The 12257-nt window shown below is 52.0% G+C and overlaps 1 protein-coding gene across 1 annotated transcript in view; it reads left to right on the top strand.

The window, feature by feature from the left end:
- The window catches only part of SYT13 (synaptotagmin 13), a 43108-nt gene that overhangs the window by 19443 nt on the left and 11408 nt on the right, over nt 1-12257 (top strand). The window contains exon 2 of the mRNA XM_044259144.1: nt 9502-9727. Coding sequence (XP_044115079.1) covers nt 9502-9727 — 226 coding nt within the window. The remainder of the gene's footprint in view (nt 1-9501; nt 9728-12257) is intronic.

Raw genomic sequence — 12257 nt, 5'->3', positions numbered from 1 at the left:
GTCTGTTGCAGCTCCCCGTCTGTTGCATTAGGTACCAGCCAGGGGTCAGGGAGTGTCCTGGGTGAACTACAAACTAGCCTTTTTAGATTTTAAAATAACAAAGAAGGGGAAAGAAAGTAGCAGGTGAGTCCCAAGGGAGTGGGAGTTGAAAAGGGATTGGGGACACAGACTTGCAATAAACAGAGGAGGAGGTGTTGGGAGGGATATTGAAAGATGGAGCGGTGGCTGAGTTGCCATGGAAACCCTGTGTGGTGCCTGGACCTGAAGACAAGCTGCTCCTTCAAAGTGAATTTCAACCTTGCAGCTGGAAGTGTGCCCCTCCCCCCAGAGTACACCCTTCCTTGGGGCCTGACCCTGTGGATTTGCCCATAAGCCTCTAAGACGTAGAAATCTAGTACCAGCAATCCCCTGGGGTGGGAGATCTACGGGACAAGTAATCAGAGAGCCGAGGGGACTTGCTGAGAGACAGGGAGGTTGTGCCCAGGAACGGCTCACCACACAAGAGGGCATTTCTACACCTATGCCGCCTTGATTTCTGGGACCTTTACGAAATCAGGGTGTTCCCGTGTGGGCCACAGGGACCACCCCCCATTACAGTCATGCTGGGGAGCTTCACAGACATGTAAGTTCCCAGGCACTACCTACCCCCTCTGAATCAAACCCCTGGGCCTGGGGGTTTCAGAAAAATCAGGATTTCTCACTTCTGCAGGTGGGAATTATGCACATCCAAGTGCGGGAAGCAGTGCTTCCAGCCCTGTTCCTCTGCCTAAAGGGGCAGAGTTGGGATGGTCGGGCCATCCAGTGGCCTGGGCATCAATCTCCGTGGCAGGAAAACACCCGTGAGCTTTGGCAAAATATGACCGGAGATGAGAGGAGATGAAGAAAGTGGTCGGAAGCAGAGCCGAGTGGTTCAGTGTCAGGCTCTGGAGTGAGTCGGCCTGGGTTTGCATGGAGGCCCGACCACTTACTATCTGGTGGTACATCCTATCTGGAGAATGGGATTGCTCCTAGGAGTTCTTCCTGATTGGGTCATTGTGGAGATGCGGTGAGCTCCTATCCAAACAGTGCAGGACACAGGGCAGAACTGCAAGATGAAAGAGGCTGGGACTCTTGAGTTTGGGGAAGAGCCAGTAGACCCTTTAAGACCGTAAGAAATCAGCTTTCGTTGTGCTCAGCCATTTAGATGTGGGGGCTCTTTGTTACACAGCAGTAGGGCTCGCCTAACCAATACGAGGAGGTTAACAATCAGCCTATTGACTGTGAAGCTTCAACGGTTGTGGGTGTGTGCCAGGATGTTCTCCAGAGGGAATGGGCAGGGGGGATCAAGGCTTTGGGCTGGTCAAGAGCCCCTATGGCTGCACCCCAAATTCTTTCTAGTGGTGTTATCTGTATGGCTGGAAGGAATTCCCACTCCCAGACACATGGTATCTCATCCCATACTCTCTTCACCAGAAGCAAGTCAAGAAGGAGTGCGTCCTTCCCTAGTGGCAAAATGAGGAGTTCTGTGAACTCTTAGCTCGACCTAATGGACTTACTGCCCATTATCCAGACATTAGGGAGAGAATCCTACTTCTCCTTTAAGGGAGAGAGTGCGTGTGTGTGTGAGTGTGAGCATGTGTGAGAGTGTGCACATGTGTGAATGTGCTGCAGGCAGAACCAGCGTCCTGGGAAATTTCTCAAGTCGCAAAATACACAAGAGCAAATTTTCCCTCTTGGCGATCATTTAAAACATTTCTGTCCTAAAACGGCCCCGTGGTGCCAAATACAAAGGCTCACATGAATTTTAATGATAGCACTGGAGATTTCAAGAAAGTTTCCCAATTGCTCCAGAAGACTTCCCCATCTCTAGAGTATGTGTTACCTTTCTCTCCCTGTGGAGCTGTTTTGGAGGGAAAGTTTGAGAAATGCTGATCCAGAGACCAGAGGGTCCTAAATCTAAGTCCACAGACAGTTCTGAGTGGGCTGCATGCAGGAATCACTTGGGACAGATTCTTTTGTTCAAAGAATTCATTCATTTATCTGACTGAAAGAGAGTATGAGCAGGGGGAGTGGCAAGCAGAGGGAGAGGGAGAAGCAGACTCCTTGCAGAGCAGGGAGCCCAATGTGGGGCTCCATCCTAGGACCTTGGGATCATGACCTGAGCCGAAGGCAGATGCTTAACTGGCTGAGCCACCCAGGCACCCCCTGAACATTCAGATTCTTATGCCCATCTCAGAAAGCCTAATGCAGCAGGTTGGGTCAAGGTATGTGTGTGTGTTCACCTCTGTCTAAATTATTAGTGGGGTACAGTTCACATGCAGTGAAAACGTACATATTGTAAGTGTATGGCTTCATCCATTTTGACAAATATTTATCCTGTAGGCTATCACCACACCTCTGACATGCCCCTTACCACTGGTTTCTCCCAGAAGCACCCACTCTTCTGATTTCTATCACCATGGATTAGTTTTACCTGTTTTAAGACTTCATGTAAATCAGTGTTTCTCAATCAGCACTAGTGACATTTTGGGTTGGCTAAGTCTTCCTCGTAGAGACCTGTCCTGGGCATGGGAATATGGCTGGTGGCATTCCTGGCTTCCATCCAGGAACAGCCTCCACCTGCCCATTATAACAAGCAAAAATGTCTCCAGACATTGCCAAGTGTCTCCTGAGTTAAGCACTAGTGATAGAGATTGAATGATGTGGTATGTATTCTTACGTATGGTGCCTTCTTTCCTTTAGCACATTTTGGTGATTTTTCTCTGTTGTTGAGCGTACACAGAATTCATTTCTTTTTATTTTTGAAGAGTATTCCATCATGAAAACAGGTTACAATTTACTTATCCATTTTCGTGTTGATGGACATGTGGGCTGATGTCAGTGTGGGGCCAGGATGAGTAAAGTTACTACCAGTATTCATGGCTAAGTCTTTGTGTAAACATATATTTTTATTGCCCTTGAATGAATACGCAGGAGAACATTTGTGGGGCCCCAGGGCAGATCGGAGTTTACTGTGTCTGAAACTCCTAGTCGTCCAAAGAGTTTTCCTGTTCTCCCTTCTGAGCAGTGTATGAACGTTCCCATTGTCTCCCATCCTTGTCCATCCTTGGTGTTACCCCTCTGTTTCATTTTAGCCATTCTAGTGGGTGTGTATTAGTTGCTCTATTTTTTATGCCTTCTTGGAAAATTCTCCCAAACCGATATATTAGTTATCTAATGCCGCCTAACAAATCATCCACCAAATTAGTGGCTTAAAATAACACCAGGTCGCAGTGCCTGAGGGTCAGAAATCTGGTCCTGACATAATCGGGTCATCCAGAGCTGCGGTCATCTCAAGGTCTGACTGGGGCAGGATCTACTTCCAAATTGTTGGCGGGATTCCATTCCTCATGGGCTGCTCTCCCCTGCTTGCCAGCCAGGGCTCCCCAGGCTCTCTGGGCAGCTCTCAACATCACAGCCTGCTTGTCAGAGGGAGCAGACCAGATGAAATCTAATTCTCTTGCAAGCTCATCTCCCTTGTGGTATCTCATCCCATACTCTCTTCATCAGAAGCAAGTCAAGAGGTCCAGCCCACACTTGGAGGTGAGGGGCCCGGGAGGCCCCTGTCAGGCCACCTGCCTGTCGGACCACAGCTTGGTCTACACTGGAGCTTCTCACACCATCTGGGGGAGAAGAACCTGTTTTGTTTCATTTTAACATCTACTCTTCTCATCACAAAAGAGTTCATGGGCAGACCCCAATGCATGAGCCCTACTTCACAATGCACTAGTCTAGACCTCAAGGTCAAACGGGTATTTCTAACATTTGTTGAGGGGTTGTAATGCTCGTCTCTGTGCTGAAAGCTTTAGCCCAGTTCACTTAGTTAATCCTCCATCCAACCCCAGGAAATTGGTATGGTGGTGTCAGCAACCCCATTTTACAAATGAAGAAACTGGGGGCACAGAGAAGTTCATGAATCAGACCCAGGATCATATAGCAAGTAATTGGCAAAATGTGGGCTCCAGCTGCGCTGTCTTGTCCAAAGCTTGAGCACCTGACCCCCAGGCTCCATTTCCAACTCTGGGTTCCATGTCAGTGTGCGTCATTACCAGCATCAGGGGCCAGAGGGACGGAAGCTGGAAGGTTCTTTCCTCTAGCACCGCTGGAGGGGGGCGCTTTGCTCTGCTTGGCTGCAGACCCTGGCCACAGTGGCCTGTGTTTGACATGCTCCAAATGCCCCATGTCTGACTCTGTCCCCTCTGTCCTCTCCTTTTTTAAATTCAAGTGAAAGGGAAGAAGCCATCTGTCCCCTTTCCCACCCAGAGTGTGCTTCACCCACCCGTACCTTCCTGGGTGCTGCGATGCTTGAAGACAGACGCCCTAGCTCAAAAGCCCAATGTAATAAACAGCCGTGAGGTGAAAAAAATTAATCATGTCACGAAAGGGGTCGCCTGACGTCTCTGGTAAGGTTAAGCGTTTGTTTACAGATCATTAGCTGCATAATTAATTTCTCTTTTTCCCACGCAGGCCCCATAAGGGAAGGACAGCATCTGTCTTGTTCACTTCTGTGTTCCTGACACTTAGCATAGGACCTGGCCTGTAGCAGGGCTCAATAAATATTTGTTCATTAAATGAAGGCTCACCCCTCCTTCCCCCCACCATCTGTCTTAGCCTGGATGAGGGAGAGCTGAGCCTCCCTGGAGGCCTCCATCCTGCTCTTCAGCAGGAAGTATGAAGGGACACAGGAGGGAGGGGGAGGGGAACACACACGGGGGCGTCATGGAGCCGGGCCACCCCCTGGCATCGGGGCGATTGTCGGAGGTGGCATCTTCCCAGAGGTGACTGGAGATACTTTTGGGAGGGGTAGGCAGGTGGAGAGGGGAAGAACTCAGGTCTGGCTTCCAGCTCCCTACCGTCAAGCCCCCCTGCCCAACCCTGGCCCGCTAATCCATGGAGTGTTAAGTCTTGGCAAATCAAGGTTGTCCTTGGGTGGGTCCAGAGTGCCCCTGGGTGTCTCACGCGCCTCAGCTGCCACTGAGAGGCCCACAACAGGTGGCAAGAAGGGAGTGGGATGGACATGAGCATGGACATGAGCTCAGAGTCCATGCCAGGCAGGAGCAAGGGGCCGCCCAAGGCCCCAGAGACAGGCGAGGCCAGAACAATGTGCAGAGACCCATCAGGGGGCCTCCTGGCTCCGTACCGGTCATGCCAGCACAGGTGGGCGTTTCCCTCATGTTGAACGTCTGTGTCCCCGGAAATACTCCCTGATTCAGTTGGTGCCCATATTTCCACCCTGAGTTCACGGGACAGTGAGGGGAGAATCCGCACTTCCAAATCCTGTCCCTCATGCCTTGCAGGGTTAGGCTCTAACATGGGCCCTTCTCTGGGGGTCTGCTCCTCCAACCCATGGAGCCTCCCTCCTCCCGGCCATTCTAGCTTGCCCCCCACTCACCCCCCTCCCTCACTCCCAAACCTCTTTTCTGCTTCTCGGGCACTGAAGTTCCAGCTGTTAAAAGAGGAAACATAGATGTCCTTGAAAGATGAGGCGGAACCAGGCTTTTGAAAGGCAGTAAATAAGGTTGGACAGAGGACAGGAGAGGCAATCAGCCTCTGCTTTTCCTACTTGGAGAGAGTCATGTAGCAGCCATCAGACTCTGCTCTCAGCCCAGTGAAGGCCCATGAATCACTCTCCTCTTTGGGGAGCCCTCGCCACACGGGATCTTACATCAGCTGGATGCCGAGACATTCAGGAAGCGGGAATGGCATCTTACCAGAGGCAGTGGTGTCCTGGGATGTTCAAGAACAAGGAAATGTGCCTCAGTTCTGGAGGCTCCTGGCTGCAAATCCCAAAGACCCCGATCCCAACTTGAATAAACAAGAAGAACAATATTGCTTGTGTGACTACCGGTGCAGAGGTGGGACACCAGGCTTGGCTGGTTCAGTGGCTTGAGGACACTGTCCCCAGAGAGAGTTTCCTTTTTTTTTTTTTTTTTTTTGAGAGTTTCCTTTTTTCTCTCCACCCTGCTGTCCACCATGTCAACTTTGTCCTAAGACTGGCTCATCTCGTAGTCGCCAGACAGGGCCACAGGCTTCCTGTCTGGCAGGGGAGAGGATATCTTCTACCATTGTGAAATGCAAGTCCTTCCATTCTGTCTGGGTTGGCTTTCCAGGACAGGCATCAACTCTTGTGGCGGGAACAGCACCCAAGACCTGATAGGATTAGGCTAAACAGGTCCCCACCCGCCGCCACCCCACTGCTGGGCCTGTGGTAGGACTCAGAAAACCTGGTGATCTGGAGGAAAGGCAGCGTGGAGAGGATGGATATTGGTGGACACCCAAGAAAACCCCAACTATGTGCCCTGGGGCTGCATTTTAAGCTCTTATCACAGGCTCCTGAGAACATCAGGGGCACACAAATGAAGACCCAGTGAGTAAGGAGGAAAGCCGACCCAGGCCTTGCAGAGACTTGAGGCAACGAAGAGCAAACCTCACTCAGAATTGAGCCCAATGATTATTTTCCCATGAAAAATGCAGAACGAGCCAAATCTGATCCAGCTGGAAATCCATCAACATAACCCTCTTCTGAAGCGATTGAACTGGGATGAAATCAAATATGAAACTACAAAAGTATCCCCCAAACCAGCCAAACAACCTAAGTTCTGGACCCAACAAGTGACGACAGGGTGGCTCCAAGGAGGGGCTGGGTGCCCAGCGGCCAGTGGGAAGCCGAGCGCCTTTGTGCTGAGGAACGGGAGGGAGCAGCAGAGGCTGTCGCCGCTCAGCATCCAGCATCCAAGACAGACATGGACTTTTTTTTTTTTTTAAGAGAAGCAGCTGCAGGGCAGTGGAAGTGACGCAAATTTGGTGTCAAAATATCTGGAGGCTGAACTATATACCACTTGTCAATGATATGACCTTGAACTTCCTCAAGCCCTTTTGTTGTACGATAGTATATTAAGGATAACTCAGACTTGGATGAAATGTTGGAGGTGGGCATCACTTTGTGGAAGATAAAAAGATGTGGGGACTTAAGTCGTTGCCCCAGTCAGGAGGGCAGAACCCCCCCCATCCCGTCCCCTCCCCACTCGCCACCCTGCTTTCCAATCCGCCCCTCCTTCAAGTCTAGCTCACGCCCTGGCTCCTCCCTAATGCCCTCACTGGCCTCCCAGACCCCTGCTTGCCCTGTGCGTGCACTGTCAGCTCCCACCCCCGCCCCTCCACCGACACGAACACAGACTGCCTGCCGCCCCGGCTTCCGGAACTGCTGTCCGCAAAGGCCAGATACACCTGTTATTTACTCTCCAGTGAGTGACCAGCTCCCCAGCACCCTGTACCTGCAAATAAAGAGCTGTGTCTCCTACATCCTCGGAGGTCAGAATGTAGGAGCGGCACCAGCCTAGAAATCACCTGTCCTTTGAGGGGACACCTCAGAGAGGTGAAATGACCTGCCAAGAGCTGCTCGGCTCTGGAGGTCGGGTCAGCACCAGGAGCCAGGCCCCCTGATGCCCAGTGACACGGTCAGTGGGGTGAGGGTGTAAGGGGGGACCCGGACGGGTTTCTCTGTGGGGGACTCATCACGACGTGTAACGGTGACACACGTTTCTGATGGGTGAGTGTTGCGCCTGGCAAAGACTCGAAGGCAGAGAGGGGATCCGGGGCCACAGTGACAGGGGACTCTGCGGCCAGGCTGGTCTAGGTATAATCCTGCCACCACCCCCACTGTCTGCTCGTGGGCAGCTTCGTTCCACTGAGGTCAGAAATGCTTTTCGAGCCCGACCGTGGCAGGCACAGTCAGAGATCGGGATCGTGGTGCCCTCGTTTGGTTGTACTGTGGTCCACTGGGCGGTGTTTCCGAGAGAGGAATAAAGTGTTTTTTCCCCTCTAAGTCCCTTAGGGAGTTGGGAGAGAAAGGACCACCATGACCCGCACGGTGGCGAGGAGACACCAGCTCCTGTCTCTGGCCCCTGGGAGCCCTGGTGCTCTCCTCATCTCTTATCCAGACAGTTATGAATCCCTTGTCCCCAAGGTCTAGCCTCCCTTGAGAATGGTCCGGGACAGAGTGTCAGTGAAGGCAGAATGTCCAGGATTTGTCCCAAGTAGTGGAATGCAGAGTGTGCAAACACTGAACACTTTGAAATAGTGTGTGTGAACTTGTCAGCGCTGACCCTCTGCAGGACTGCCTGACCCCAGCCCTCCCCCAGGCCCCACGCCCCAGTCCCTGGTCACTCCTGTCACTGGAGAGCGCAGCCTTGACCCCTTACTGGCCCCTCCAGCAGCCACAGAGCGGGAAGAGACAGGAGGGCCAGCGTGAGGGGCAGGAGGCTTCTTGGGGGATGCTGCCATGGCTCCGTACCTGCCCCAACTTGAGGGCTACGTTGTGGGGTACCCAGCCAGGATTTTGAGATCCAGGTCTGGCCCTCAGTCCCTGATTTCCCTGGGACTGGGCAGACCTCTGATATTGCTGCCTGGTATAAAGTCTGAATCCCTCCGGTAGAAGATATCTCAGTCCCTAAGGGAGGGATAGAAGATTCCAATTGTCTGTGTGAGGCAGCCCTGCAGACTTCAAGCTTCACAAGCACTCGGGCCTTTTGTGTTAAGAAAAAGATGCCCTTTCCTCCAGGGGGACTAAGCTCCCACCTCAGGGCACACAGCTGGGCAAGTGGTGCATAGACTGCATTTTGACCCCCATTGCCCCTCATCTAGGCTCCTTTGTGCAGTGCACAAACCATGCAACTAAACATGGCAGCCCTAGCCAGTATGTATTGCATACTCCCTGTGAGCAGGCACTGCGGACACTGGGGACACAGAAGGAGCAAGACAAGACATGCATGATCCCTGGGCTTACAGGGCTCACACAGGATTGGTTACAAACAGGCCAACCTATGACTACAACAATATAGGGTGAGCTCAAGGCTATCCAGCCAAGAGCATGATGTGGGGAAAGGGAGGGGACAGGCATGGTGGAGGGACTTAATTCACAGGAGGTAGGGAAGGGGTGGTTTCTGGGGGATGGGTTGGGGCCAGGAAATCAGACCCAGAAAGAGTTCAGCCTATCTGAGAAGCAGGGAGGTCAGTGGCTGGAGGGGTGCAAAGGGAGAATTCTGGGACATCAGAAAGGTGAGTGGAGCTGGGTGGGGCAAGTGCTTGAAGGTCACTGCTAGAAGTTTGGATTTTGTTCAAAGTGTGGTGGGACCCCTGGCCCTTCTGAGCCACTGGGTGGAGGAGGGAGTGGGAAGCGACCAGGGACAAGTGGCCAGGGGGATAACCCCTGGGGGCTCAGCAGAGGACAAGGGTCAGGGGAAGGAGGGATGGTTGAACAGGGCCCAAATCTCACCTCGCCCTGCCACCGCTCATGATGTCATGGATTCTGGTGGGTTTGGAGGTGACATTTTGACTTCTGGGGTGCCTCGCCTTGGAGCAGAAAGGGACCACAGGCCTCCCTCTGCCCCTCATGACAGATTAGGTCATAGCGTCTCCTTTCTGTGGGTGGCACGCAGGTGGGAGGTCCTCTCGCGTACTAAGCAGAGTGATGTGTGTTCGCAGTTCAATGTTAAAAAGTCCACGGAGCCTGTGCAGCCTCGAGCCCTCCTCAAGTTCCCAGACATCTACGGACCCAGGCCAGCTGTCACAGCCCCAGAGGTCATCAACTATGCAGACTACACTCTGAGGACCACGGAGGAGTCCGCTGTCCCTGCCAGCCCCCAGGCTCCGAAGGACAGCCGCCTCAAGAGGCAGGTCACGGAGGAGCTGTTCATCCTTCCTCAGAACGGTAGGGGTCTCCTGCCCTTGGTTCCCCGCCAGGTGGCACTCTGGGGGGCGGGTCTAGCGGCGTCCCTGTAGATGCTGGGCCTACCAGCGTCAGTCTGTAGCTTTTGGCGCTGGGCAAGCAGGTGGGCCCGGGGCCTCGGAACCACTGTGCTTTACTCCCCCAGATATGTTGCTACAGTGCCTCCCTCCAGGGCCTCCAGCTTCCCATCGGGCAATGGAGAGTCCTTTTCAAGTCTGTAGAGAAGTCCTGATGAGTGATTAGATCACAGGCTTTCAAAGTCATGGGTTCAATTCTCATGTACTCGTTGGGTGTCCTTGGTCATGTTGTTAACCTCTCTGGGCCTCAGTTTCCTCATACATACAATGGGACTGCACTCTCATCTGCCCCCTAGGCCTGTTGTGAAGTGTAAATAAAATAATGCGTGTAAAGTGTTCAGCCCAGGAAGTGGCACAAAGGACATAATCACAGCACACTGTTACTATGGTTTTCCTCTTCTCCTTCTCATCAGTGTGGACTTCAAGATGTAACACCTTCAGGGGTACGGCACTATGCTGGGCTCTGGGGCAGGTGTGCAAAGCAGACACCATCCCTAAACCAAAGGAGCACGCAGGCTTTCACAAGTAGGCAAGAAATACAGCCAGAAGAATGATTGTTGTGTGGTTTGGGGATTTTGTTTGTGTGGTTGGAGACAGAGATGGCGGAAGAGGAATCAGTGAACTGGTTCTGGCATGGACCCCGATTTTTATGCATCTTCTGGCCTGGGTCCAACTGTATCTCATGCTGGCCTGTGGATAGCGCCCCCTCCAAAACCCACCCAGGACCACAGTGATTAGTCCAGCATTTCTTCAAGAACAAATTCACATAGTGCCTGTGGCATGAACGAAGCTGCTCCATTTTTAGCCTCCAGCCTAGATTTTATTTTTATTTTAGAGATTTTTAAAAATTTATTTATTTGAGAGAGAGAGAGAGAGAAGCATGAGCAGAGTTGGGGGCAGAGGAAGAGGAAGAAGAAGACTCCCTGCTGGGCAGAGAGCCCGATGTGGGGCTTGATCCCAGGGCCTTGAGATCATGACCCGAGCTGAAGGCAGAGGCTTAACCAACTGAGCCACCCAGGCTTCCCGAGAGACCTACATTTTAAATTGATGAAAACAGACCCATTGAGGACTCAAGAGCTTACACTTGGAGAGTGGGGAAGAGCTTGCATGAGGAGTCTTGAGGGTGGATGGTCGGGGTCCTAATTTCCCAAAGCCCAGATGAAGCCAGGATTGGATGCTTTCCACCAGGAAGAACAGAAGAGGGTGTCAGAGTCTGGAACTTTGAAAAATTCAGAGCATTAGCTCATCTTCTCTTGGTCATCATTCCTCTTTTTCTTTCTCCCCCCAGAAACCAAATACCAGCCCTACAGAATGCTATCAGGAATTAATTCTTCAGCAAATATTGACCACAGGCAAGGGTGTGCCATAGAGGGGGATGCCAGATCAATTGGATGTTGTCTTGGGGATGCTGAACATGTCCTACTCCCACCCGCGATGATCCCCAGCACCCCCCGTGGGGCTCAGCGTCCTGCTTCTAGAAGCTGAATACATTCCGCATTTCCAAATGATGCTGGCTTTGTTTTGGTTTTGAAATTGAAGGCTAAGGTCATCTGAGAGCAGAGAGCTCTGGGTGCCAGGCAGGCCCTTTCTGTCCCTGACCCTGCTGTGTTCCTCTGTGTGGGACCCTCAGAAGCCACATCCTGTATGTGTGTTGGTCTCACTTTACGCGTTGCTCACAGCCTGGTCAATCTGTTCCTGACTTAGACATCAGGGGAATTGTTCACCACTTGCACGAACCTCACAGCGAGCCATTTAGGAAGTTCAATGGTCCTTCAAGAAGCTACTCTCTAAATGTGTTCTGAAAATCAAAATTTTTAAAATTCCTATCTGCCTCAAGTGGCGTCTGCTACAGCTGCTTGAACCTCTAATTCTTGGAGTGTGTTTGAGTGATGGCAGTCTTCCAGATGTTGGGCTCCAGTGCAAGGGAGGCCGAGTGAGCAATCTTGGTGGGTTTAGGAACGTCTGAAATAAAGCTGTGGTCATTCATTGGTTCCACAAGCATTTATTGCACCTGCACTGAAGTCACGTCCACAACCCCTGACCTTGCCCCTGGCATCTCCTCCTGATTCATTTCTCTCACATTGATCTCTGTCCATGAACACCTGCGGAGCAAGGATGAGACTCCAGGAGAGGCGGAGCTGGAGACCTGAGCTTGGTTTGCCTGAAGCAGGGTGCCTGGACCCACACGCTCTGACAGTTTCCCTTCTCGAAAGTTCACCAGGGGCTGAGTCCTGGGCCAAGTACTTTCCCCACTTTATTTCATTTTGTGCAAGTAACTCTGGGAAGGAGGAACTATGATCACTCCCATGGTAAAGATGAGGAAACTGAGAAGTCCCGGGTCACATAACTATTACAGGGCAACAAGGTGTGACACCAAAGCCTGTGTCTTGCCCACTGGGTGGTGACAGTCCTTCAAAATGTCATCCTGGGATCAC

The sequence above is a fragment of the Neovison vison genome, chromosome 7, assembly GCF_020171115.1.
Source record: "Neovison vison isolate M4711 chromosome 7, ASM_NN_V1, whole genome shotgun sequence".
In the NCBI taxonomy this organism is placed as follows: domain Eukaryota; kingdom Metazoa; phylum Chordata; class Mammalia; order Carnivora; family Mustelidae; genus Neogale; species Neogale vison.
Note: the sequence above shows the minus strand (reverse complement) of the source record. Positions and strands in the feature narration are given on the sequence as shown.